Source organism: Callospermophilus lateralis, chromosome 2, assembly GCF_048772815.1.
Source record: "Callospermophilus lateralis isolate mCalLat2 chromosome 2, mCalLat2.hap1, whole genome shotgun sequence".
Lineage (NCBI taxonomy): Eukaryota > Metazoa > Chordata > Mammalia > Rodentia > Sciuridae > Callospermophilus > Callospermophilus lateralis.
The window spans coordinates 17,843,875-17,870,556 of record NC_135306.1 but is presented as its reverse complement, the minus strand read 5'-3'; the positions used below and the strand labels follow the sequence as shown (position 1 = coordinate 17,870,556).

The following is a 26,682-nucleotide window of genomic DNA, read 5'->3' as shown; positions in this document are numbered from 1 at the left end:
GTATGCTATCCACATGCAAACCTCACACAGCATATTTTTATCACTACATTATTTGGACAGATTGGTAACTAATAATTTGTGATCCACCACTGCTAACTCATTTTGACTTATTAAACACTTTGGAGGGGAAAAAAAAAAAAAGAAGAAGAAGGAAACTATTTTGCCATAAGGGGGAGCTTTTGAGTTCCATAAAGAGGGGGGAAAAAGAAAAAAAAATTACATATATGTCCCAGTTCAAAAACAGATTTACAAAACAGCAAATGGCCAGATCCTTTTCTGTGACTTGGACAATAACAGAGAACCAGAATTGCTTAGGTTGAAATTAGGTAACTAATGTTTTGCTCTTGTTGTTTGTATAATATTAAAATAATTCTTAACCACCAACAGAATATTTTTAAGAGTATTCAGGGGAATTCAGAGACCCAGTTTCGCTGGGTCTACAGCTTCTGAAAGACAGATGTCCCGGAAAATGCCGTCCCCTCTGCTGTCTTCTGATGACTCCATGATGAATTTGGGAACAACTAGGGTTAGCTACAACTGGCCACTCTTGGGGCTCCGGGAAGAGGGGGGCCCTTCATCACTACACTGTGGAACTTCAAGAAAATTCTGAGAGGGAGAAGGAAAAAGGGAGGAAAGACTGGGAAGGTAAGAGAGAAGAGGAAGAGGAAGAGAGAGGAATGGAACAGGGGGGTGAGGGAGAGAGAGGTAAGAGGAAGGAGAGAGACGGGGGGGGGGAGGGAGGGAGAGAGAGAGGTGAGAGAAAGAAAAAGGGAGGAGAAGAGAAAGATGGGGAGAATATTTTTAAATTTGAGAATCAAGTTTCAAGACTCTTTATGTACTATGGAAAAGGATGAGGTTTACCAGCAAAGTGCAAAGGGGATCCTGAGAGAAGAGATAGGTTTTTCTCCCGCCAGGAGGAAAAAAAAAAAAATCTGGGGAGCGGGCGGAGGGGGAGTGATGAAGAAGGGGGGAAAAACAAGCAAAACAAAACAAAAACAGGAATGTGTGTTTTGAACAGGAATGAGGAGAGCTGGGAGGACCGTAAGGGGGTGTGTACAGAATTTATTAAATTGTTACTTTAAGATTGTCTTCTTTAAAAAAAAAAAAAAAAAAGAGGTGGGGGGGGGGAGAAGCGGGAGCAAAGGAAAGGAGGCAAATGGCAAAGTGGAGGAAGGCTGGGTAGCTCGGCCTCTCCAAACCGATTGATTAGTCATGATCCCCGCAGTTTTAACAGGGACTCATTCAATTGAGAAGGTGGAGCGCTCGGGAGCAGATTAGCTTACGCTTGTTTACTCATCTTCTGAGGGATTTTTTCCCCCTCTTTCCTTTCATTTTGTGAAGAAGGAGGGAGGGGAGGGGGGACTGGGGGGGAGAAGGGGGCTGTGGCTTGTGTTATAAAGGACGCAAAAAATAAATAAATTAGAGCATCTTTTGGGGGGGAGGGAATTCAGCGGATCAGTGTCTTAGAGGAGCTTTTTTTTTTTTTTTTTTTTTTTTAGAGCGAGAAATCATACAAAATAAAATGAAATAAAACAAGAAGGAAGGTAACCAGCTGTTAGAGGGGGAAATAAGGCAGATAAAGGAGCGGGGAGAGAAATTAATTGCCAACCAGGAGGAGTTGGACTGTATTTTTCAAAGGTGGGGGGAGTGGAGCACACACCTTGAGGAGGAAAGCGAGAAAGAAAAGAAAAAAGCAAGTGGAAGGGGGGGCTCGCCCAAGAAGGGTGAACAAGAAGAAAGTCGAGGCGCGGAGGCTCCCAAAGCTGGCAGCTCCGGGCGGCGGTGCAGGGGCGAAGGGGGGGCGGGGGGGACCGTCGGACATGCGGCTCTGGAGTTGGGTGCTGCGCCTGGGGCTGCTGAGCGCCGCGCTGGGCTGCGGGCTGGCCGAGCGCCCCCGCCGGGCCCGGAGAGACCCGCGGGCCGGCCGCCCCCCGCGCCCCGCCGCCGGCCCGGCCACCTGCGCCACCCGGGCGGCCCGCGGCCGCCGCGCCTCGCCGCCGCCGCCGCCGCCGCCGCCGCCGGGCGGTGCCTGGGAAGCCGTGCGCGTCCCCCGGCGGCGGCAGCAGCGGGAGGCGAGGGGCGCCGCCGAGGAGCCGAGCCCGCCGAGCCGGACGCTCTATTTCAGCGGGCGCGGCGAGCAGCTGCGCCTCCGGGCCGACCTCGAGCTGCCCCGGGACGCGTTCACGCTGCAAGTGTGGCTGCGAGCGGAGGGGGGCCAGAGGTCCCCGGCGGTGATCACAGGTAGGCGAGGGCGCCCAGACGGGCGCTGCACCGTCCCCGTGGCCCTTGAAGCGCGCGGGTGCCTGGACGCGGGTGGCGGGCGGGTCGGGGGCTTGCGGGTGTGTCTGTGGGGCAGCCGCCTCGGGAGCCTCACTTTGTCCCATCTGAGGAATGGGCACACGGGGAAGGTGTCGCTGCCTGCCCCCCAGCCACCGCGAGCAGAGTGGGGAGCGTTCCAGGTGGCTGGAGACCCTGAGTCGGGGAGGGCTAGTCCCCGGGGAGCCTAGCGCACGGAAGCAGTTCGGTGCATTGTCAGACGGACTCTGTCTGGGTTGGAGAGGGAGGGGAGGATGACCCCATTGGGTTGCATGTAAAAGGAAGCTAGGGGACCCTTGATTTCTCTGACTTTTTGGTGGAGGTAGCCCCCTGGATTGGCCCCTTCACCCTGGAAGCTGGCAGGGACGATGTTGTTGTGATCCACAGACTTAGAAGTCCTCGAAGTGCCCCAAAGTCGCTCTGTTTGAAACCTGCCTCTGGGATCCACCTCTCTTCTCCCCCAAGTCCCCCAACACACACCGCAGCCCCACGCACTGTCCTCCCATATCTTTGCTTTTAAAGCCCGTTGCCTGTCACTCGGAATTGGGGAGAGACCTTCCTAACACACACCCCGCCAGTTTTCTCCAGACCCCGCTGCGAAATGGGGCGCTTTTCTCATTTGGGACTTTTATGAGCCCGTAATGAATTTGAGTTCTCCCTCCTAACCCTCCCTCTCTCTCCCCTACGCAGCAAAGCCCATAGTGAAACCGGACACTTAGCGAGGGTTGCAAACCTTAGAAATGCGCCAACATTCATTTCCCCCCCCTCTAAATGAATCTGTGGAAATGCCTTTAATAAAACTGGGGGTGGGGGGTAGAGGGGGCGGCGCTGGAGGAGAGAATGAAAGTTTTGCTTCTTCTGTCTGGGAGATTCCCTTTCTGCACACTCTTGCCATGTCCTGGGACGTCTTAAAGTGAGAGTAGGGGTTCCCCCTTCGCTGCAAGCCAGCAAACATGTGGAGACGTTTTGCGATCCCACCCCCTTACACACACTTTCTTAGAAGGGAAAGCTCGGAGAGCTCTTCGGACAGTCTGCTTCTTTCTCGCCTTGGCTTGGACTTTTTCTGACAATGTGCTGACGATCCTATTTCCATGAAGTCCACTTCAGGGAACCCAAACTCTGTTGCTGTACCAAAAAGATGTCCCCTCTAAGCCCGTACTTTCCAGCTACCAAACCAGAGCAAGAATGACTCCCCCAACACACACAACTGACGTCATCGTCATCGCTTGCTATTTTTCCTTTTTTTTTCCCCCGAGAAAGGAGAAGGAAACCGGGCTCACTCGCTTTTAGCTCCCCTAGTCAACCAGAGCAGGATATAATATGGAACAGAAGAGACAGTATTCAAAATAATAATGACGACAGTGATAATTCAGGGATGTGGTGTGTACTTCTCCTTTTTTATACATATGAAAAGCAGTCTGCTGCTTGGAGGTGATTTAAAAATCAAAACAAAACAAAAAATAGACCTGGTTTTTCCGAGCCTTTACCTGTCCTACCGGTGATTTGAAGCATTTCCCCTCGGAAGAGGAGAACCCAGAGTTATTTAGGTATCATAAGTGAAGGGGTATAGGTATTTGAATACATACACACCTGGGATTCCACGGGAGATTGCTTTATGTGTCTATAACTCAGACAAGGGTCTCTTCACATGCGTACTCTTGATACTCATTCACTCTTTCACACAAAGATTGTTGCAGTAAAATACTTTAATTGGATGGAGGACGTTAAGCTATTATTGCTTGTATAAAATGCCTGGTCCATTTTATGTGTGGAAATAACATTCCTCTCAAAACGGAAAAAAAAAAAAAAAAAAAAAGGCACTGCTGTGTGTAGCCCCAGAAAGCCAGGAGCTTTTCTCCGGAGGATTCTGGTGGATTTTTTTTTTCCCTCCCCTACTTGAGTCTGAGCCAGATTTGGCGGTGTGTAAACACCTGGCCCAGAGCCAGAAAAGACTCCTTCTGCAGTATCCTCTACACGGTACAGACTGTTGGAGGAAAAAGAACCTGCTTCTCCTTGAATTAAAAAGCAAACAGAAGTGCTTTTCCAGCTCCCTCCTGGGTATCTGCTGGGGCTGGGAGAGGCTGGACACTCAGGTGGGTGCAGGAAGTCCATCCTTGCGCAGGGACCTCAGGTGCCCAGTTGGCTGCCTGACCTCTGCTGGCTTTCTCTGGCTGGGCGTCACCACTTTCGCAGGAATCCCTGGTCACCTATCTTGAGAGCAGTCATCGCTCAGCAGGGACTACACTGCTATTTCGGGCAGAGGGCTGCTTGCTGACTTGCTGTCAGGCCAAGCTGCCTTACATCACTCTTTGCTGCAGGATTCAATTGGGTCTCATAAAGGTCTAATTTTATGGTGCTGTTAACCAGTTCTGTCGTCTGCCAGGGGCAGCCCTTGCCACTCCTGGTAGGCTGGGGGTGCTCCCTGATCTGCTGGCCTGGGGTGCTATTTCCACCTGGGTTCAAACTTCAGGGACACCAGGCCTTCTCCTGAGAGGCAGGGGAAACAGTGAAGGAGCAGTTTGCTTCTGAAGCTTGGAAAACATGCCTTTCGTTTTTCTAAAAGGGAAGGAGAGGGGGAAATATATATATATATATATATATATATATATATATATATATATATATATATATATGAAGGTTTATGCAGGCAAAAACAAAGTTTGAAAGAGCCTGTTTGCATGCTCTAGGGACCCACTAATGATGAATGGTCTTTAGGATTGAAGAATTCTTTAAGGATTCTGTGAGAAGGGTCCTCAGAGGTTACCCAAGCGTCGGTCACCTTTTATGCCAGATAGGGAGAGACACAGAGAGGGACCAGCTGGGTGCTGGCTGGCACAGCTAGCTCCTCAGTAGCTTCTTCAGTGACTTTCAGCCTTGCCCCCTACATGCTGAGAGTACATAGCTCATAAACACCATCTCCTCTCACCCCGCACAGACCCACCACCCAGATGCAGCCTTCAGCCTTCCTGCTGGCACTGTGGGCTCCCTTTCAAGTTGGCCTGGGCTTGGGAGCTTGTTTCTGACACATCCTTTTGCTTTTGTATCACACCATCCTGGATCCAGATCCCTGTCCCTCATCCCCATCTGCGCCCCCCACACATACACCTCTCCAGTCTGAAAGAAAGAGAAAGAAAACAATAGACTCAATTTGCTCCGTGGAGCAGAGGCCCTGAGCAGCAGTTAATCTTGTTAAAGTTTCTCCTAACCTGTTAGATAAGTGAAATGTGGACCCCACAAGTGTTGCCCGCCTCCCAGCCCCAGTCCCACTCCCCTTCCCTGGAATTCCTACTCAGAAGTAGAAAGGGATTTCCCTACCTCCCACCCAGCACCTTGGCTTGCCTTTTCTCTTGTTGGAACTGTTGGAATGGATTAAATTTGCTGGTTTCCCTCCAGAGTCTTCATCCCTCCCATCTGCAGCCCCTGCTTCATGCTTCTCACTCCACCTCTCAAAAAGAGTTGCACTAGGTTTTATGAACTTCATCCATTAACATGGCTCTCCCTTAACATCTGTGATCTCACCTGGCATTTGGAATACCGGAGTGGTTAGAACTCAGTTTCAGCAGGCAGATCACCTTCAGGGGAATCCACCCTTGCCCTGGACTAGCTGTGTGACCTTGGGCAAGCCAGCTGACTGTTCGGGGCTTCAGCCTCCTCATCCACAAAGTAAAGGTGGGGTAGGCACTTATCACCTAGGGCAGAAGAATGAACTTGAAGTGAGCTTGTGCGTGGAAAATTCTTAGAATCAGACTTGGCATGTAGAAAGTGCTTGACAGATTTCATTCTTATTAGTAGATGTGATTTTTCAAAAATTTCAGTCCTGGCATTTTTAGAGGCAAGAAGGAAACCTCCTCTCCTGGGTGCCTGCAGGGTGGCAGACTCTGCTGGGGGCATGGCCTTCTGCCAGAGCCTTTTACCCTCAGGACCACCCTGGGAGATGGACATCATTGCCCCTTCTTTATAAAAGAGGAGTTTGCATCTCAGAGAGTTGGAGTGACTTGGATGAAAGTCCCACAGGTCCTCTCTAATGGGCAGGGCCCACATGTGAACCCAAGTTCCAAGTGCTTGCTTCCTGTGTCAGCAGAGAAGTGACTTGAGTACCCTTCCTTAACCCGGCTGCAGAACATTTCCATTCCATTTGGCATTTCTGGGCTGACGGCATATCTATAGATTAAAGAGGATGAGAAATAGGAATAAGTCTCACTTGAAAATTTGGAGTTGACTTAACATATCTGTTTTTCTTTTCACATCACATAATCTGGTAGACCAGGCTTGGAATTTCTCTTTCCATTCTTGCTGGGTGATCCAGTTGTCATTTCATCTCCCTATTGCTTGTTTTCCTCCTCTGTAACATGGGCATAATGATTTCAGCATCTTTCAATGAGAAATATGCAGACATATTTGTCCCAGCTTGTATTAGGGATTTAGTCAGGGTGGCTGGATCTTGTTTATAACCACATCCCTCTCTCCAAGTTGGTCAATTTGGTCTTGTGGAAGAAGGACTCATTTTTAGGGCTCCTCTTCTTGAGTTACTGAGGAATCTTTCTAGAGTAGACATGGAATGTGGAGAGCAGTTAGACTCCTTCAGATCTGTTCTTTTCACTGTGATCCCTTCCTTTTCCTGATGGAGATAACCTCTTGCTAGTAAGAGCCAAAGAAGGCCCAGAACCACTGAGTCCTATATCTGGGGAAACCAGTGCCACTGAAGGAGAGCATGTAGCACCGGGAACCAAAGACAGACAGAAGCCACAGATCTACAGTCACATGCTTTCTTTTCCTTCCCCAGGTGTTCTCCAAACTCTCATTTTCTCCTGTGCAGCCATTCAGTGGGCAAATGGGGGTGATGGAGACTGTAGAACCTAGGGAAGACCCTTCCATTACCCTCTTCACAGAGGCAGGCAACCTTGAGGTCCAGAGGCAGGGAACTCAGGAGTGTGGGGGGAATCACCAGCCCAGGCCTAGACCTGGCAGTCATCTTGATCAAGCGGCTCACTGCAATGGGGAAGCTGAGGACCAGGACATGGAGCATTAACAGTATTCACAGACCACCCCTCTTAAAGGGGCTTAGGAGATCTTTTGATCCATTAGATACCATTCCTGGCTGCAATTAAAGTCAACAGCTTTTAAAAGCATCTCTCAGCCCAGGCTACCCTCCAGGGATCCTGATGTCATGGCCTAGGGTTGACCTGGGAACTGGTGTTTCTCAAAGCTTTCTCCAGGAATGTGGGAGGATTATCATTGAGGAGAATCACAAATCTAGTCTGGTGTGCCTTGGTTGCACAGGTGGAAAAAGTGAGAATCAAAGGGGAGGTGACATCACCTGTTCACTGAGCTGGTTACTGACTGAGACTTCAGAGAAATCCAGTTGTCCCAGCTCTGAGTTGTCAATAAACAAGAACTTCTCTTCCATCTTGAGGTCCCCTTGCTTACCCCAAGGTGTGGGTGCCGTGGGCCCTGGCAGCCCATGCCCTCTCCTTCCAGTACCTTCTTGAAAGCATGAATTCCTCTGCCAGGGGGTCACACACTGAGTTCCTTGCACCGGATTTCAAGTAAAGCCCAGGGGTTTAAAAAGGGAAGCTCAGCTCTGAGGCATTCACCACTTTGCCCTGAGCTGGTCCTGAGAGACGGCGTGTGTCCTGTTATTTAAAAACCCCTCGACTTGGGGTCACTCTAAAGCCAGATAAGGAAGAGAGAAGATCCCAGGACCCCAGGTAGGACTCGTGAAGGCAGCATCCCTCCAGTGTGCCCCTGGTCATCTGCAGCTTCTCTTGGATGTAGTTCCCTCTCCCTCCCTGTCTTCCTCTTACTGCATGGAGAACTCGGCTTCATACCTTGATGCAGTTTCTGGAAAAGTTCAACTGAGATTCTGACATCAGTAACTCAGAACTGATTTGAAAGGTTTGGCCTCTTGGGTGATTTGAAGACCTGAAACTGAGGATCAGAAGGTCAGAGTTCAGGTCCTGGCTTGATGTCCTCTGGGCTGTGTGACCTGAGGCCTTGGGGAGAGGTTTTCAGGTGTGGTTATTTTCCCAGGGACCAGGTGTGACCGTGGCAGGGGAAGCTCTCAGCTGAGATCAGAAGCCCATGCACATGTCAGCACAGTGAGGAGGAGCCAGAAGGTGAGATGTGAGGGAGTTGTGCCGTCAAGGTCGTTCCTAGAAAGGTGCCTTTATTATCATGGTTCACACCAGGGATGATAAATAGCGATCGAGTTAGCAAACCTTCTCTTGCCTGTGACCTCACTGGAGTCCTTTGATGTTGGCACTTTACAAGTCCGCCGAACCCTGCCACTTACTGCTGTATGACCTTGACAACTTACTTACTGCTCCTGCCTGGGCCCCAGGGTTCTCAGGCTGCAAAAGGAAAAGTAGGAAAAGAATAGGGACTTTTACACTGTGCCCCACAATCTCAGGGAAGGGGAGAGGCTAGAGAGCCAGCCTCTACCTCCCCCACTTTCCCTTCACTTCATTTTGCTTAAATTGTCATTCTTTAAAATTACCTTTGGAAGAAACATTCCTCTATTCAAGGAGTTTGAGGGAGCAGGGGCTGAGCTCATTTTGATGGCTGTGATTATCATGTTGTTTTAAAAGATTCTAACTTGTTATAAATGCTTATCAAAGTATTAATGGGTTAAATATATCTATTTTTTTTTCAAAAAGCTTCAGAAAAAAAAAACAAAGGAGTTTAGGGGTAAGAGTGAGGAAGGTGAAAGAATGATTGGCAAACTGACTATATTCCTTAAAGCCAGGTTATGGAGACTTGGGACTTTTATACATTTTTGTCTATGCTTTTTTTTTTTCTTGGCATGTGATGAAAGATAGTCATGATAAAAAAAATTACAAAAATTAAGAGTACCTGAGAGCCTCAAGAGGAGGTGACATCTTAGATCACTGCAGGTTTGTGAGCTGATGTGTTTGCAGATTCAGAGATTGAAGCTTGGTGAGGGTCAGGGACTTCTGCAAGGTCACACAAAGATTCACTGAAAGTCATGGTACAGTCCAGGCTCCACATACTGGGAGCCCCTCCCATCCTGTACACCTGCAGATGGGCTAACCTGTCCATCTTCAGAGAGCTGGAGGGAAGAAAAGTAAAAAGGGAGGCTTAGGAGGGCCAGGCAGAAGGGGCCACAGAGATTTGCTGGGTAACAAGTTTTTGAGTGACAGAATCCTTTGCCATATGGCATTGCCCTATATATTGTAAAACATGTAGCATCCTCAGCCCTGCCTGTAAGAATCCCAGTAAGATCTTCTGGTCCTTATGAAAATCCAAGATGTTCTGCAATAATATCAACAATAACAACACACACACATACACACATACTTTCTCACACATACACCTGGTTTTCATTTCTCTTCATCTCCAACTATTCAGAGAAGCTTCTAGAGCCTTCGAAAGCTGTCTAGAGCCCTGCGGGGAGGAATTGCAGAAGCACATGTTTATTGGGGAACTGTTTTGTGGTGTTTGATCATAGAATTCAGGAGTCAGACTGCCTGGGTTTGATTTCCTGACTGTTGCACCTGCTGGTGGCACCACCTTGAGCAAGTTATTTAATATCTCCCGGCTCTACTTTTCCCATCTGTAAAGTGCGGATGATACTGGTTCCTATTTCATGAGGTTGTTTTGAAGATTAACTGGGCCTCCATGTGGAAAATGCTTAGTAATGGAATCTAGAGCATGGAGTAACTCAGCAAATGTTAACTCACATTGGTACTATGTGTGTCTGACCCTTACCATACATAGTTTCCAATTCTTCGTAACTCTAGGAATTAAACATGCTTATCTCTTCAGGTAAAGCCAGGAATTACCTTTCCCTCCTTTTCTACTCAGGAAAGATTTATTAGTATCTTAACGTTAAAAAAATTAAATTAAAATGAGAGGCAAACACAGTATATAGATTAATGTTTTGTTTTCCAAAAGCAATGTGTGTGCTCATAAAAGAAAAATGTAAGAAGTAGATAAAAACAAGGGACAATTAAATTTGTTTATTCCCTGTACAAGTATTCAACAGGTTTCTTTTAATTTCCTGCTTTTTGCTTTTTGCTAGATAAGTTTTAGACTTTAAAAACTCTTTTTATCCTAAGGGGGTTTATATTCTGGGCACGGGATTGGTGTGGGAGTTGGAAACACTATAAACAAGTACACCTGTATATCACATAACGCCAGGTGAATGCTTATGCAGCAAAATAAAATCCTATCTAGGGACTGTTTGGTAGAAGGACTCAGGAGGAGTAAGGTTTGAATAGGGGGGTCAGAAAGGTTGTCCTGAGAGGTGGCCTTGGGGAACAGATGTAAGAGCAGACGCGGAGCTATCTCAAGACAGCTCAGTGCTCTATACACTAGGGGACATCCGTTCTAGACCCAGCCCTTCATTACATTAGTGTGATTTGGGGCAAGTCACTTTCCCTCTCTGAGCCAATTTTCCTCATCTGAAAAATGGGAGTGTTTTCAGTTTATCTGCCTGGGTACTAAATACTCTTCTAGTAGATGCCTTTTAAGGTTCTGTAATCCTGATCAGCATGGTCCAAAGACAAAATTGTGAAATCAGCAACCAATACATTCTTCTTCCTTTTGGGCACATTTTCCTCCACTAGGTGGTGTCTGTGCCTGTCACCCTCAGGGGCAAAGTGCCCGGAGATGAATGTTGGCCCCCATGCCAACTCTTATCCCAGAAAGACCTGGTTCTCTAAGGTCTCGTCGACTGGCCACACTTCAAATGTTACTTAGTCTTAGGAAGCAAAATCCCTGTAAGACCAAAGAAACTGTGCCAGAGTTAGATGCACTCGTTTAAGCCACGTGTGTCATAGATGTGGAACTGAGGGTTGGTGAGGAAAGGGCTTGCAGAGTGACTATCAGTGTCCATCAGTGACCAATCTGGGTGAGACTCTTTGTCTTCTAAACCCTAGGCCAGGGCACAGGCTGCTTCTCCCCTATTTCTGAGTTCTTTCCATCAATTAATTACCATGTCTCTGCTGAGGTATACCATTTATCTCCAAATTCTGCTGAACTGGAGATTCATAGATCCAGCTGTCCACTGGGAATATCTACATGCCCTCCAAACTCAACACGTTTGAGTTGAATTGAATCATCTTTCTTACAAAGTTCCTTGTGTCCTTACCTTGGCTGGTGTTGCCAATTTTAGAATGTTGTCCTCAGTATTTACTCAGCTCTCAAATCCCATCCATTCTTTCTGAATATTTTATTATCTGAGTCGTTTCCTTCCTTTCTGTGATTAATTCCCTGGTATGGTGATGTCCACATCTCTGAGCCTCAGCCCCTCTACCCACTTCAATTTAGCCTTCAACACTGGACAGCCAGATTGTTCTAAAATGCAAATCTGACTCTTCTACTTCTAGCTAAAGACTCTTCAGTGACATATGAATTATTTGAAATTCTCCCAAATACATAAGGCTTTTTATTGTCACTTACTTGGCTCATCTTCCTCTGGTATTCCCGTGTACCATTTAAAGAATGCTTAAGCCTGTACAGGATTCTGCTCACGTTTCTTCTCTTCTGGGAATCCCTCCCTGACCCTCCCAAAGTATTACTGATTTCCCCACTTCTCTTATCCATCTGTCTTATTATACTTTCTGCATACTTATATCAAAACACCTGGAATTCTTTATCACATTTAATTCTTTATCACATTTAATTTAATTGAGTTCTCCATCTCAACTTCTCCAGTCTTTAGCACAGTGCCTGGCATATAAAAGAGATATATGTGTTTTTGTTTAATGCATGGATGAATGGATAAGAGAACCAGCTGAATATCTAATGATTCTGGGATAAAGAGTCCAGGAACCCCAGGCATGTTGCATTACGTAACCAAAGCACATGACCTATTGCGTGTGCCACAGTCAGAAACATTACACAGTGGTTAATTCCATTTCCCCTTGAGCAAAGAAGTCAGAAGGGAATAGAAATCTGGTCTTACAAAACAGAGGGAGGAGGGGAGCAACGTATTTAAGGGCCTCCTCAGCTCACATTGTGGCCTTTCTAATCCAAGCCACATTTTGGCCTTGGTCTTCCCCTCTCAGATTCTGGTCTCTTTGGCAAAGCATTTATTTTTTGTCTGCACTGCAGCACCTAATCCTAAATCTGCTCAGATTTCCCCTCTCCCCTTTATCACTACCTCACTGGGCCTCTAGTGTCCTAGCACTGGTATCTGCTGCTTGGGTTTGCATCCACTTCCCTCCTTCCTGATGGGGGCCTTTCTGTCTTGATCTTGTGAGACTTTTTGGTGACCTCAGGATCTGGAATCCTCTGTTCACTGTTTTTATACCCTTGGGGGAGAATACGCATTCGCAGCAGTAATGACAGTAATAAAAGCACTAGCTTATAATAAACACTTACTATGTGCTGGTACTGTACAGAGGGCTGCACTTTATACCCTCTGAAGTTGAGTTAGAAAGTCCCATGAATTACTAAAGGACCCATAGTGAATGGGTGGTGGAACTGGAATTCAAATCCAGACCAGTTGAACTTAGTTTATCTCTGTCTGTTCCCAGGGCTTGCCATGTTGCTTGGATAACCCAGTAAGTGTCCCGTGATAGGGTGAAATACAGGAAAGAAAACAACGTGAATGAATGAAGGAATCTGAACAATAGTGCCCCTAGTGGCTAATGCACATATTTAAAAAGAGCGTTTATCGAGTGAACAAAAGAAACAAGAAAGGAAGAGAAGGATGGAGGAAGGGGAGGGTAAAGGGAGAAAAAATCCAAATGCATATTATAAGACTGTAAAATGATTAACCGAGAAATCTCTCTTTTATGCACTGTGTATTTTATTTGCAGGTGACTTTTGAACAGAAAGAACATTTACATCCACCAGAGCATTCCCCACCTTGAAGTAGTCTACTGGGGGAAATAGCTTATTTCAAAGATGCTGTGTCTGCCAAAAAGTTTTTTTTTTTTTTGGTTCCTCTTTAGAGACTCAGAGCCTGGGGCATGTTACCCCAAATGTGCTCAGTGGAGGCACATTGTCTTCCTCTGACATTATGAGGCAAATCTGGGACGTATGTTGGGGGCCAGGCTGCATGAGCTATGGAATTCTGAGTGGAAGACTGACTTTGGAATGTCAGGGCTGCTTTGTGATGTGGCTGTCACTGGAGCCCATCAGACCCTGGCAAAGCCTCTGGTGAGCTCCCAGGATGACTCCTTTACTAAGCAGCTCCATTTAACTGGTTAGATCTGAGTTGCTAAAGCAAACACAAATAGTATCTTTCTCACTCCTTTCCCAGATTCTAGATCTGAAGTTACAGAAGCAGCTTCATCAAATCTGCCCAGTTTACCAATGGGGAAACCGAGGTCCAAGCAAGTTAAGTTTGCTTACTAAGTAAGCTGAGTTTACTTGAGTCAGATTAAGCGGCAAATTTGCAGCAAAATTGAAACTGGAATTCAAGTCTCTTGATTCCTAAATCACTTTTTTCCTTTGTGATGTGGGATGGTTATGGGTTGACATTAGTGAGCTTATTAGAAACGGTGTGGCTGTTCAATAACTTCAACATTTCTTAGGTGTCAAACCTCTGTCTTGGACATTCTGTGAGGTTCAGTTGGAGATAGAATGTTATTAGGAATGGAAAATCTTCCCCCCTTCCTCCCTTCCTCCCTTTCTTCCTTCCCTTTCCATCCATTCATTTATTTATTTCATAGGTTTTGAAGCATCTTTTTATATCAAACCTTGAGATAAGAAATGGGGTTAAAAAAGAAGAACAAGGCACAGTTCCCTCCCTTGAGGAGCACCAGTCATGGGGGCGGAAGCAGCCTGGTAAACAGATATGTAACATCATGGTCACAGCTATAACTAAGCAATTAATAGACTCCTGGGGAAGCTCAGGGAGAAGCACTGCATTGTGGAATACCCATCCTCATCATGGGGACTGGAAAGTTCTCTGTAATTTCAGAGGCGTGAGAAGTCTCATCCACTTGAAAGGATCACAGGATTTGTTCATATACTAGGTGTGATGGATGTGTTAGCAGCTATAGGCCCTGCCTTGCATGTCATTTTAAACATAGAACCATAAACAGAAGAGAGCACTTCTTTATCCTTGCCTCTGCTGTGGACATTGACCCACAGTAGCTTTTAGAAACATGGTGTTAGGAAGTATTTGGACCATTTAATCCATTGCCATATGAATCAAGTCCAGACAGCCCCTTGTATTCCTCCCATAAAGCATTCACTGCACTCTTTTGTGGTTGCCTTCAGACCTATTTGTCACTTCCACTTGTCTCTGAGCTCCTTAGAGCAGCTCTTGTAGCTGAGTAAGAGGCACATAGTTGTGATCCCATCAACTTGGGAGGCTGAGGCAGGAGGGTCACACATTTGAGGCCAGCCCAGGCAACTTGGTGAGACCTGCTCTTCAAACAAAAAATAAAAAGGGTTAGGGGTGTAATTCAATGGTAGAGTACCCCTGGGTTCAATCCCCAATACCACCAGAGAGAGAGGAAAAAAAAATAATATATATATATATATATATATATATATATATATATAGAGAGAGAGAGAGAGAGAGAGAGAGAGAGAGAGAGAGAGAAGAGATCATTTCTGTCTTCTTATCTGCATAATTTAATTTAGCACAGTCCTAGCCACATAAATAGATGTGAGTAAGCTTTTTTATATGAGCAAAAGGATTTGGAGATGACTGTAAATAAGGGGAAAGACAGGGAGACTGAAATAGGGTGTGTGAAGGAAAAATGCTTTGAGAATTGATAGTGCGGACCTTAGGAAGGACCACACATAGAGGGAAGACACTTTGTGAATGGCTTTGGCTGTCAGCTGTGGCCCTGGCCTCTCTGAGCACCATCTGCTAGCTGTAGGACTCTTCCCCTCCATTCTCCCTCAGATTTCCCCCCCGCCATCCCTGGAGCGGATTGCTGAGGTCCCAGGTGTAACTGTACAAGATAAGGGGATATGTCCCTGCATCTTCAGCGACCCCTGCCTGTGTCCCAGCGACCTCTCCCCATCTGAGAGTAGGATGATGGTGTCTTCCATGCTCAGTGGCACCTGCCCAGAGCTTGGCACACTGCAGGGTCCAACAAATATTTTTGAGTAGACACCTGAGTGGATAAATAAACATTGACAGGTTGCCTCATCCAGACTGCTCAGCTTACAGTTGGGGAATCTGAAGGCAAAGAAATCATCCCAAGTTTCACCCCAAGTTAGGTACTGGAGTGAAGGACTGGGGTTGTTTCCCTGACCATTTCTTCTACCTACCATCATGTTCTGGGATTTGAACTCTGCTCCCTTGAACTTAAACACAAAGACTTCAGATCACTGAATCCTATCATTACATAGAATACATCCTTTCCTTTATATCTGGGAAGACTGAAGTCCAAGGAGAGGAAGATATTTGTTCAGGGTCCCACAGTGTGATAATGACAACACCAAGGGTTCCAAAACAAACCAAGCTCTGCATGTTTCCATAGATTAACAAGTATTTGGTGTGTTCCCAACACTATTAGATGTGGTAGGAAGTAAGACAGTGCAAGTTTCCTTCCCCTGTGGACTTTGTATTCTCATGAAGAGGTGAGAGAGGTGTGTAGGAGGGGGGATAACCCAGTAAACAATAGCGAGAAATTATATCTTGGATATAATTTGGATAGTGAGGCTGGGGCTTCACTGACAGAGGAGAAAGCAAGGCACGGGAAGAGATAAGTGACAGGTGTTAGGGAGAAAGAGTGAGAGATGCTAGTGCACAGACCAGGGACCAGGCCAGTTCCGCATGTGGAAGTGTCAAGTGTGCAAGCATGCATCTGTGCCTGACCTCAAAACAGCCCACATCATGGGATCCGAATTTTAATCCAAGTGTGTGAGGAAGTTCTCAGAGGGCTCCAACCAATGAAATTGCAATATCTGGTGCACCGTTTGCAAAGATCACTCTGACCACTATCTGGAGAAAGGATTCCACAAAGCCAGGCGGGGAATCTCAATTACAGCATTATCATATGTGAGTTGGTTGCCGATATCATCATTTTTGTTATAATTTTTATTTTGATTAATATCATTAGCACTTATTTTCTAATACCCAGTGCCAACTAAAACACCTGAATAGCGTTCCTATTTTAGATCAACAGAGGACCAGGGGATTCTCACCCCTGTTGAGAAGAGGTTTGCGAATCTCCTGACATTTTTTTGTAAAAAGTTGAGGTCATACACATTTTTCTGGAGTCCACAGTTTTCACAAGTTTTTCTTTTCTTTTTTTTTTTTTAAGGGACCTATGGTTTCCAAAGAGTGACTTAAATGCTGAAAAACAGGGGGCATACCAGGTCATTTCCTGAAGCTTGTTCCCAGCTCTCAAATCTGAACACTGTCGGGGATCTGTGAAAATGAGAATGTTGATGTTGAGCTGTCATATTGGACTGAGGAATTGCACTTTCCTTCATCTGTACCCTTGATGGAGTAAATAGAATTCAGAGCTTTTTTCCCTCAAAGGAGGAATTAGTTTATTCCTTAGAAATATAATCTACAACTTTGTTTATTCAAACTCTGGTCTCTGTGTTTCTGTGAGATTTTAAATAGGCAAGTTCACTTCTAATGTGGCCTGAAATGGTCCAGCCTGTAATTGTTCCCTGTGGACTTTTCTCGTTAATCCATGAATCCAACCATCCATCCCTCACCAACCCTTCCTCCCTCCCTTCCTTCTTTCCTTCCTTCCTTCCTTCCTTCCTTCCTTCCTTCCTTCCTTCCTTCCTTCCTTCCTTCCTTCTTTTCTTCCCTCCTTCCTTTCCTCCCTCCCTTCCCATCCATCTCTCCCTCCTTCCTCTTTTCCTTCCATCCATGTATTCATCTATTTACTAGGTTTGTGCTAGAGTTGAGGCAAGAGTTAGGAGACTCCCAATTCTAGATTTTATGATACTGTAAGTCCTTTAAAAATTTCCCTGAAACATTCCACTGGATCCCACACTTCTACAGAGTATAGTTTGAAAACCACTCACTTCAGAAGTTGAAAACTACTTTGAACAAAAAAAATAAAGTGTTCTGCCTGCACAGTTATATAATTATAAGTATTCCCTGTGGTGCTCTGAGTCTCAATCTAGACTACCAGAGGGTCCTTTATCAACACTAACATTTTAGATCAATAACCACTTCTACCCTAGGTCAGCAGGTGGTGGGAAACCAATAGAGATTGTGAAATGGAGCCCTGCTCTTAGGGAAAGGGCTGGGTTCACAGGTGGGAGCAAGGAAGAGAGCTGTCAGTCACTTGGCTCCAGGGCGCTCTCTGTCCACAGCCTCCCAAAGCCCTTGTCCAGCGATGCTGAGCCTTCAGATCCCTGTGTGCCTCTGGATGTAGGATGTGGCAGGAAGCCCTCGTGGTATGGGGTTGTTTCAGTCTCCGAAGCATTTTCGACATGTACCTATCATATTCCCACTCGCCTTGTAAAACAAGCATTTTCATTCAGTACAGTGAGGTCTTTGTATTCTCAACAACAAACACATGGTCTAAGGCTCTCGGACATAACCTGCCTTTTTCTCTAGCCCCCACCCCACCCCCCGACTCCATCCGCCTTTACAAAGCCCAGTGTCAGCAGAAATATCTGTTTACAAACAAGGGCTCCAAGAGAACAGTATCAGTAGCTCAAACAAGCTCTGAAACATGCCCCTGGTTTTGTCCTTGGAATCCTTGTGAATGGCATGTATCGCTGGCAGCAGCTTTACAGAAGGCTTCTGTCTTTCCATCTGTCCTCATATCTGGCTTTCACTGTCTCCTTCCACTTACTCATTAAAGCCAGGAGGAGCCTGGACTAGAGAGGCAGTGGAGGCTGGCCTGCACCTCGTGAGTATCTGAGAGACGGAGCCCAGACAGGGGGAGTTGTTTACAAACAGTAAAACAAACCCAAACACACCAAGCCTGCAGTGCCTTCTGAAGCAGACGCTGGTGGAGGAAACTGATGGCTATAATAGTCACACAGTGACATGTGGCTCTAGATCATTTTTCTAGGATCCCCAGTGACTGAAGTGTTGCTATAGCCACTCTGCTGAAAGCGAGTCTGCTGTAGCTCCCTATTGCTACACATAGTAATAATAAAAGCTACCATATTTAATATGTAATTTGGTCCAGGCACTGTCTTAAGTGTTCTATATGCCTTCACTTTAATCCTCCCAGGTGATCCTCTGATGTAGGTATTATTAGTATCCCAGTTTTCCAGATGATGAGAGATGAGGGATATCCATGTGAGTTTCCCTAAGTCTGTAGAAAGTAAGTGGTAGAATCAGTTCTCATACTTTAGCCACTCCCCCCAAAACCTCCCCACAGCAGGTCTCAATGCCCGAGCCTCACATTCAACTTACTGTTCAACCTTGTTTCCTACCATAACTTTTCTTAATTTCCCCCATAGAACCTTTTACCCTCAGCACCATGGACATTTTGAAATGAATAGCACCTTGTTGGGTTGGGGGCATTACTGGGCATTTGGGGATATTTAGTAGCACCCCTGGTTTCCACCCACATGCAGCAGCAACCCTCCCCCCAGTTGTGATGAACAGAAATATCTGCAGACATTGTCAGACATCTGCCACCAGAGGACAAAATTTCCACTGGTTGGCAACCAGTGACTTACCCGAGTTCTTCAGATTAGACAAAAATTACTTAATATTCCTGGAACACATGTTGCCACCTCCAAGCTTCTTCACATTTGGATTCCCCTTGACCTTGCAGTGACCTTGGCCTCCTCCTCCTCAGTCTTCTCTGCCCTATAGTCTGTTTCTTCCTCAACCTCTTTTACATCTTGAGGGGAAATACTACCTTGTCTGAGTTACTGATTTACTTGCTGTTTTCATATTTTAAAAATGCCCAACACTTCCAAGCTTTTTATTTAGAATCCCCTAAGGAGTCTATAGGAGGTCTTGGGTTAGTTAAAAACTCAATCTGTTCTATGCATTCAGATTGCTATTGGGTTTACCATGTGTCAGGTTGCAAGCTAAACTCGGAGGGTGTAAACTCCTCACCCTTTAAGGAGTTTATGTGATGGATTAAAGGGCTGAAAGGGGACTTAGGCATCAGCTCTGCGTCCTCTCCCAGTTGAATAGATGGGGGAACCCAGAGGCAGAAGGTAGATGAAACTGAATCCAGGTCCACTAGAGACCAGGATCAAGGCTGAGAAACCATCTTCCACCTAGCAAAACAGTATCAACCTGACGTCCGAACAAGCATCGAAATTCCATTTACACATCATTATAAGAGGTCTCTCAAGTCGTTATAATTCACCATTTCCAATGAGATGTCATAAGAACAGAAAATTAACAGCTAGTTTGAAAAAGTCTATCAGCCCCCTCCAAAATTTTGCGTTTATTTCACCTTATTCATTAATACATCTGGATGACTCTAGATCACCAAATGAGCGCTTGGTGGGGAATCGTGTGGCATTACTCCTGACTGTCAGCTCTGTCATTCTGTGAAGGGATCACCATATCATCCCTAGCTAGTGATCCCCACCTCCCATCAGCTCTCTTCTTCAATAGCCACCAAAGATTCCCTGCTGTCTATGGAATAAACCCAAGGTCTCTTGCCATGCCATTCATGGGTCTTTGCAGCCCTAGCTGTTCCATTTCTCTCTGCTCCTCTGTTCAGCCTCGACCCCCTTAGATGCAGACATCTTCCAGGTCTGCATCTCAACCTGGAGATGATTTCACAGCTTTGTACTCCACCTTCTGCCCAGCATCTCCTAATCTACCCAAATCCTGTACCTCACCAAGGTGCTGCTCTGTTAAAAGTCACACAGGAAAACTTCCTTGAGCCTTCTCTTCAGAATCAAGGGCTCCCTCCACTGAGCCATTTCCTTGTACCTCTGCTACAGAACTTGATATTTTAGACTTTATTTATTTATCATTAAAAAGGGCCCTGCCTCCTCCTACAGTCAGTTTCCCCCTGTCTGAGCAGCATAATATAGACGCCAAAAACTTAAATTCTGGATTCTGATGGCCTGGAGTTTAACCCCGACCTCTGTCACTCAAACTTGGGCCGGTTATATGGACTCTGAATCTTAGTTCTTTCATCTGCAAAATGAAGACCATAATAATACCCGCCCCCCCCACCTGGATCATTGTCAGGATTTTCCATGTTAACTCATGCAAAGAGCTTAGGACCGTGCCTGGCACAAAGATGGCATTGCTCTCCCTGTCTCAGAGAGGAACTGGATGGCAGCAGCCCTGCGAGGTGGAGATCTACCTATCTGGCCTGGTCCTTTTCTTATCTCCCTTTGCCGTCTTTCTCTGCCTAAGGTTCACCTCCTTCTGTTGGCCGTGATGAGGTGATGGCAGGCTCTCCTGAGAGCGGTGCTTTTGTTTCCAGAGCTGGGCCACACCGTCTGGGGTGCATTTTTCATAACATGCTCTGGGCCTGTATCAGGCATGGAATTGATGTCACTTGGCATGCCCATGGGGGAATCTTCCCCATTTCTCTCTGCTCCTCGGGTTGATTGCAGGTGTCCTCTCCTAATGTCATTTGGTAAGTGAGGACCCTTGGTCCAGAAATGGAAGGAGGCTGGCTCAACCTTTAGGCAGAGTTGGCACCATGCCTGAGGTCCAAAGTATTTTTAGGGTCCACAAAATTGGATTAATTTATTTTAACATCAGAATTTAAAATAATAACATAATAATAATACATATATAATAATGAATCTGGCTTCTCAATTGTATTTGTCTTTATGCCAATGAAATCATTAGGTGTAAGTATATATCTCTATACACACACACACACACACACACACACACACAGGAAGGGACATCCAAAGACCAAAAAATAAAAAAATAATAATTCTACAGCCCATGAAAGTTATATTGCCATGAGGGATGAAAAGGGATTTGCCTGGGATCCATAGTATGTTAAAGACAAATCAAGGCACAAGTTTTTATATTACCCCCAATTCAGAAATATTTGAATATTTAAATTTGGATATTTAAATATTTGCATTTTCAAGAAAAGCCCTAGAAGTTATTTTGCCATAGTCTCTCTCCTTTGGGGAGATGAGAAAATGAACACCAGAGGGATGGCACAACGTGCCTGGGGTCACATGGCTTCCTAAAGGCAGCTTGCAGCTAAATTGTGTTTTCCTGTTTCTCCTTTTACTGTTTTGCACAACTGAATCTAATGGCTACAGGATCCAGCCTCCCAACTCATAGATGGGAAAAGTGAGGGCCAGGCTAGAAGGGGCTTCCCCCTGTTGCCATGACATCCATGGATTTCCACATCAGGACTTTTATTCCAGTACTGGAAGGATTGATTGAGACCTCAAAATGAACTTAAATCAGGTTTCCTCACAAGCTTTGGGCACATATATCTTTCATTCAGCAAATGCTTGTCAAGTACTTACATCCAAGGTACCACACAGAAAGTTCTAGATGCAGAGTGGTGGCAGACATGTACTCATTATGCTCATGGACTTGTAGTCTAATTGAGTAGACAGTCATTGGAGGGTGACCTCCAAAATGAATCAAACTGTTAGCAGTGGTAATTGCCATGAAGGGGAAACAAGACCAACAACCAAACACCCCCAAACAGTGTTAAGATCTGAGAAAGACAGGTGAAAAAAATAAAAGTCCTTACCCTCAAAACTACTCATATGAGTTATGAAGAAACGGCCACATGTTGTAAGCCTGGTGCATAAAGATGCATGGGCCAGAGACTGACTACATCTGTGTCAGAGGAAGCAGATGGCAGGAGCCCATCGTGTTTATGTGCTGAAGGTACAGACTCATGTCTTCTAAAGCGATAACACTGACGTTAGTCTTCAAGATTGAAAAAGAGAGAAGACAGAGGTAACAGGGAGGCATTTCTACCTGGAGGAAACAGTGTGACCAAAAGAGAGGGACCCAACCATCATCTGTTTGCACCCTTAAAATCAAGATAAGATTAATTTCTGAAATGCAAAGTGAAAGTTGGTCTTGACCCTGAGATGATTAAAAAAAAAAAAAGGTTAGTTTGTCTCTTTGGGGGGAAGAGTGAAAAATGGGATTTTGGGAAGATGAATCTGGTGATGCTTTATAGATTGTATGGGGGCCGGATAAAAGGACTGGAACCTGGGCCAGTCAGGGGATTTCCAATAATGGTGGTGATGTGTTGAGCACCAAATGTATGCTTTCCCGTACATGATATCCCCAACCCTTTGTGGTGGGTAATAAATAGCATATTAATTTTACCCAGTAAGAAAAGAAAGGATCAGACAAGAGTTAGGACTTGGCTGTATCTCATACTATATGATAACAGAGCTAAATGTGAAACTGCGACTCACTCCCCATCTTGAAAAGCTAAATGAAAAGCTAAGTTCCTGTGGGCTTAGGAACCTGTAGATAGAATGCTGTAGCCACAGAACATATAGATCAATAAGTGTAGTCAATATGCAGTCAATAAGTATGTTGAGTACCTACTAAGTGTTTCCATTATTCGAGGCAGTACAGATTACATTCACCCTTGCAAACATCTCTCTCTCTCTCTCTCTCTCACACACACACACACACACACACACACACACACACACCACATGCATGTGCATGCACACACACTATTACACACATGGATAAAATTGGAGTAGTCAAGAAGGTCCAAGTTATGATTAAAGCAAAACTGGGAGGAAGTCATCATGTCAGGAAAGCCTCCTTTCCTTCTCCAGTGATGCAAATGACCATCACTGTCTCAATGTCTGGAATACCAATAGTGTTGGTAGCATTACATTGATCCATCTGTGGCTTTGGAGATCCATGCAGAATATGCTTCTGAGCTTATTGGTTACACTTCTCTCTTCTGTTTTCTCCAATTCTCTCCTAGTTGAGGTTATTTCTGGGTGAATTCAGTATGGGTGTATAAGAATTCTTATTCTTATACACCCATACTGAAACCCATTTCTTGGGTGCTTATTTTATGCCAGGCACTTTGCTAAATGTTCTGTGAATGCTGTTTTATATCCTCCCAACCAGAGCTGAGCTGACATCATGTCGGAGCCAGGACTTAACAGAGCAATGTTTGCTCCCAAACTGTGCATTTAATCATCAAACTGTCCATCATGCTTGCACTGAAGCAAACACCCTCACATGCACTCCTATATTCCCTCCTTTGTGCATGCATACATACAAGCATTGCATCAACATTAATCAGTGCTTTCCATGTACCAATCACTGTGCATCCTCTAAGGATACCAAATTGTCACTTGCCTTCTGGAACCTCCCTTGCCCTGTGTTCATTCAGAGCAATTATTCTTTTTTCTTTTTTGTGGTACTGGGAATTGAACCTGGAGTCTTGCATATGCTAGACAAGTGCTTCACCACAAGCCACATTTCCAGCCTCATTCACAGCAATGATCCCACTTGGAAATCCCAATACAGAGAATCACTTTTCTTTCTAAAATGACTTCTTGTATGGACAAATGGATGGTGCTGATGCTGATTGGAATGGATTGCCCACATGCTGCTCTACAACTTCAAATTCTCTGCCCTTAGATTAATGTAGAGTTATGGTATAAATCTGTTTAAAGCATGAGTGGAGATGGTGAGATTATCACTCAGGGTTATTTCATGAGGCAAGAGGAGGCAGTGCAGAGGGCATCGATATGTGCTGGGTTTGGAGCTAGGGCTCAAATCCTGGCTTTGCCTCTCAAAAGCTGTGTGAGGCTGGCAATTTCACTGCCTCTCTGGAAGGCTCACTTTCCCCATTAGTATGAACAAAATCATCATTTCTATCTTGTCTCCTGTAGAGAGTGTTGAGAGAAGCAAATGAAAGAAAGTTGCTTTGTATATTCCATAATTTCAAAGAAATTTAAGATGCTTCTATATTATTATAACAATGCAAAATCAATATTGGGTAGACTTAAAAATTAACTATATGAAAAATAAATATTCAACTAAATAAAAAAAATTCTTGCTTATAATTTCCATAGAAAACAGTATGTTGGTTAAGTTTTAGCCTTAGGATCAGAGAGCTGGGTCTAATCCTATTCCTGTTTCTACAGTTCAGGTGACCCTTGCCAAATCACTTGCTGCTCTCTGAGTCTCAGTTTCCTCACTTATAAAATGAGACAAAGAAAACTTATTTCATTAAACAGTTGTAATCACTTTAATGAGATGATACATGTAAAGTTCTTGACCTTATACATAGCACATCATGAATGGTGGATATATTTATTTCTCAATAGGTACATGTAGCTATGTCTGGCATTAGAACAAATCAGAGTAGTAATGCTAGGGATAGTATAAGGAGGTGATATGGTAATAATAGGGCTTCCTAATTACAAAATACCAGCTCCTATTATATCTATATTGCATCAACAGAAGGACCAGCTCTAGCTAGCACTCAGCAAGATGTGCAACTATTAAAGTAGAAAAAAACTGGAAATGCTGCTGCCCTCTTCTTCCCCCTGTTTCTTTGTCTTTTTTCTTCATCTCCTCCTCTAAGTCCTTTTTTAAGTTGATATGCACCAATTTCATTGACAATGTGTGAAAAAAGAGAGCAGTGAGCGTGTGTCTCGATTTCAGAGAACAGTGACAGAAAGGATAATGTATAACAGCACAGGCGAAGGGGAAAAAAATAGCCCTGATTCTGTGGAAAAGGAACAGACATTTATTATGAATATTAATAAAAAAGTGCAGCTACCTTTATCATGGGATATGCAAATGCATGTTTGCTGTCTCTCACTAAATCCTCAAAATGGCACTGGGTGTTAAGTACTTGTTATGTCAGTTTACATATGAGGGAACTATCAAGGAGGTGCAGAGATTCTGCCCCAGGCTACACAGCTAACAAGGAGCAGAACTGGGATTCGAAAAGATCAGTCTGACTCCACAGTACATGTGTTTTAACGCTTGTTATGTTGCCAGTGGCCACGTGCCAAGTTCTGTCATGTTCATTATCTCATTAGCTCCCCCTGCAACCATCAGAGGAAGATGTATTATCCCCATTTTACAGGTGAGAGGGCTAATACTAGAAGAGGTGCCCTGACTTCCCAAGTCACATGGCTAGTAAATGACAGAGCCAGCATTTGACCCCAGGTTGGTCCATCTGTAAGACCCTGACCTTTCTATGCCTACACAAACTACTTACGCATGAGCGAAGAGGGCAGGCTGGAGAGTCAAGAGCCAGAGGGAAAACATGTATACCTGGAATCCCCAGGAGCACTTTGCCATTCCAAATGCACTACGTGTGAGTCAGTATGTTGATCAAATGTAAGGGTTTGAGGAACCCCTAAGAATACTCTTCTCATATCTGAATAGCTTGAAGTCGTTTGTAAGGAAATATGCATTCATTTACCTCCTTTCTCCATCAACGAGATCTGTGAAGTATTCAGGCTAGTACTTTCCATCCCCAGAGCACATGCAGGAGAACTGGGGCTCAGAGAGTTGAATTAACCCATCCAAGGTCCCATAGCTACTCAAACAGCTGAGGAGAACCGTGTAGTCAGGGAGCTCCCAGATCATTTCCCCAGCAAGGATGAGAGTCCAGGCAGGAGAGCAGATAGAGACAGCATTGTGGATGCTTATTCTGCAGCTCCTTGGCATTGGGAAAGGTAAACCTGGTCCTGCCCATGGTCTTCCATGAGCAAAGCCGAGGAAACACCTAAGCCAATCTTGACCTTGTGAACTGCTCTGTATGCTTACTTCTGATGCTCTTGCTTCGCTGATTCCAGAATAGGATGCCCTGAACTCCAGTCAGTTTGACTCACTTTAAGCCCCCTCCTTCCACCAAGCCTAAGGGGAACCTTTGGGCCAGGATGACCCTAGAGGGTTAGGAATGCTGAGGAAATGTCCTCAGGTGTACTCTCCAGGGACATCCCAGCCTTCCCCTAAATGGTCGGTGGTACCAAGTCCTTCGGGTCATTTTGGTGATTCTCCCCCTGACTGAACCTTCTGCAAGGACATGGGTATACTTAACCCAAATCTGTCTGTTTTAATCACTCTCCTCTGGACAGATGAAAGCTTTCCATAGGATTGCTCTCTCAAGCATTCCTCTGTGGCTTTGATATCGGCGATTAAATCGAGGAAGGGAAAACAAAACAAAACAAACAAAAAAAGGACCCGCTTCAACCTTTAGCTCTTAATTTTTTTAGTCTCTTGAAAGAAACCAGATTGTTGACCTAAATTCCCCCCTTTCATCCCCACATCCTCTCACCTCTGCTTGTATCCTCCTGGCAGATGTCCCACAGCTAGTAGGCATCCTGAAATTGGAGGGCCTGGAGCTGTCTCCCCTACCAGGACCTTACATCTCCCTCAGTGGGAGCCCGGGTTGGATATCTGAAGGAGCCAGATCTTCAGAGTCCAGAGGCTGACACAGAAGGGACCTCTATGATCATCTGCTGTGACCTTGCCATCTGATAGGGAGGGGGAAGGAGGCAACTCTGAGGTGGGACCTCTTACCTAGTGACCCACAGCACTGCAGCAACAGGCCTGGGAAC

The 26,682-nt window shown here is 45.3% G+C and overlaps 1 protein-coding gene across 1 annotated transcript in view; it reads left to right on the top strand.

The window, feature by feature from the left end:
* The first annotated feature begins 1,820 nt into the window (after positions 1-1,820).
* Positions 1,821-26,682, top strand: part of Pappa (pappalysin 1) — a 226,608-nt gene continuing 201,746 nt past the window's right edge. The window contains exon 1 of the mRNA XM_076843159.2: positions 1,821-2,241. Within this exon, the coding sequence (XP_076699274.2) occupies positions 1,821-2,241 (421 nt within the window). The remainder of the gene's footprint in view (positions 2,242-26,682) is intronic.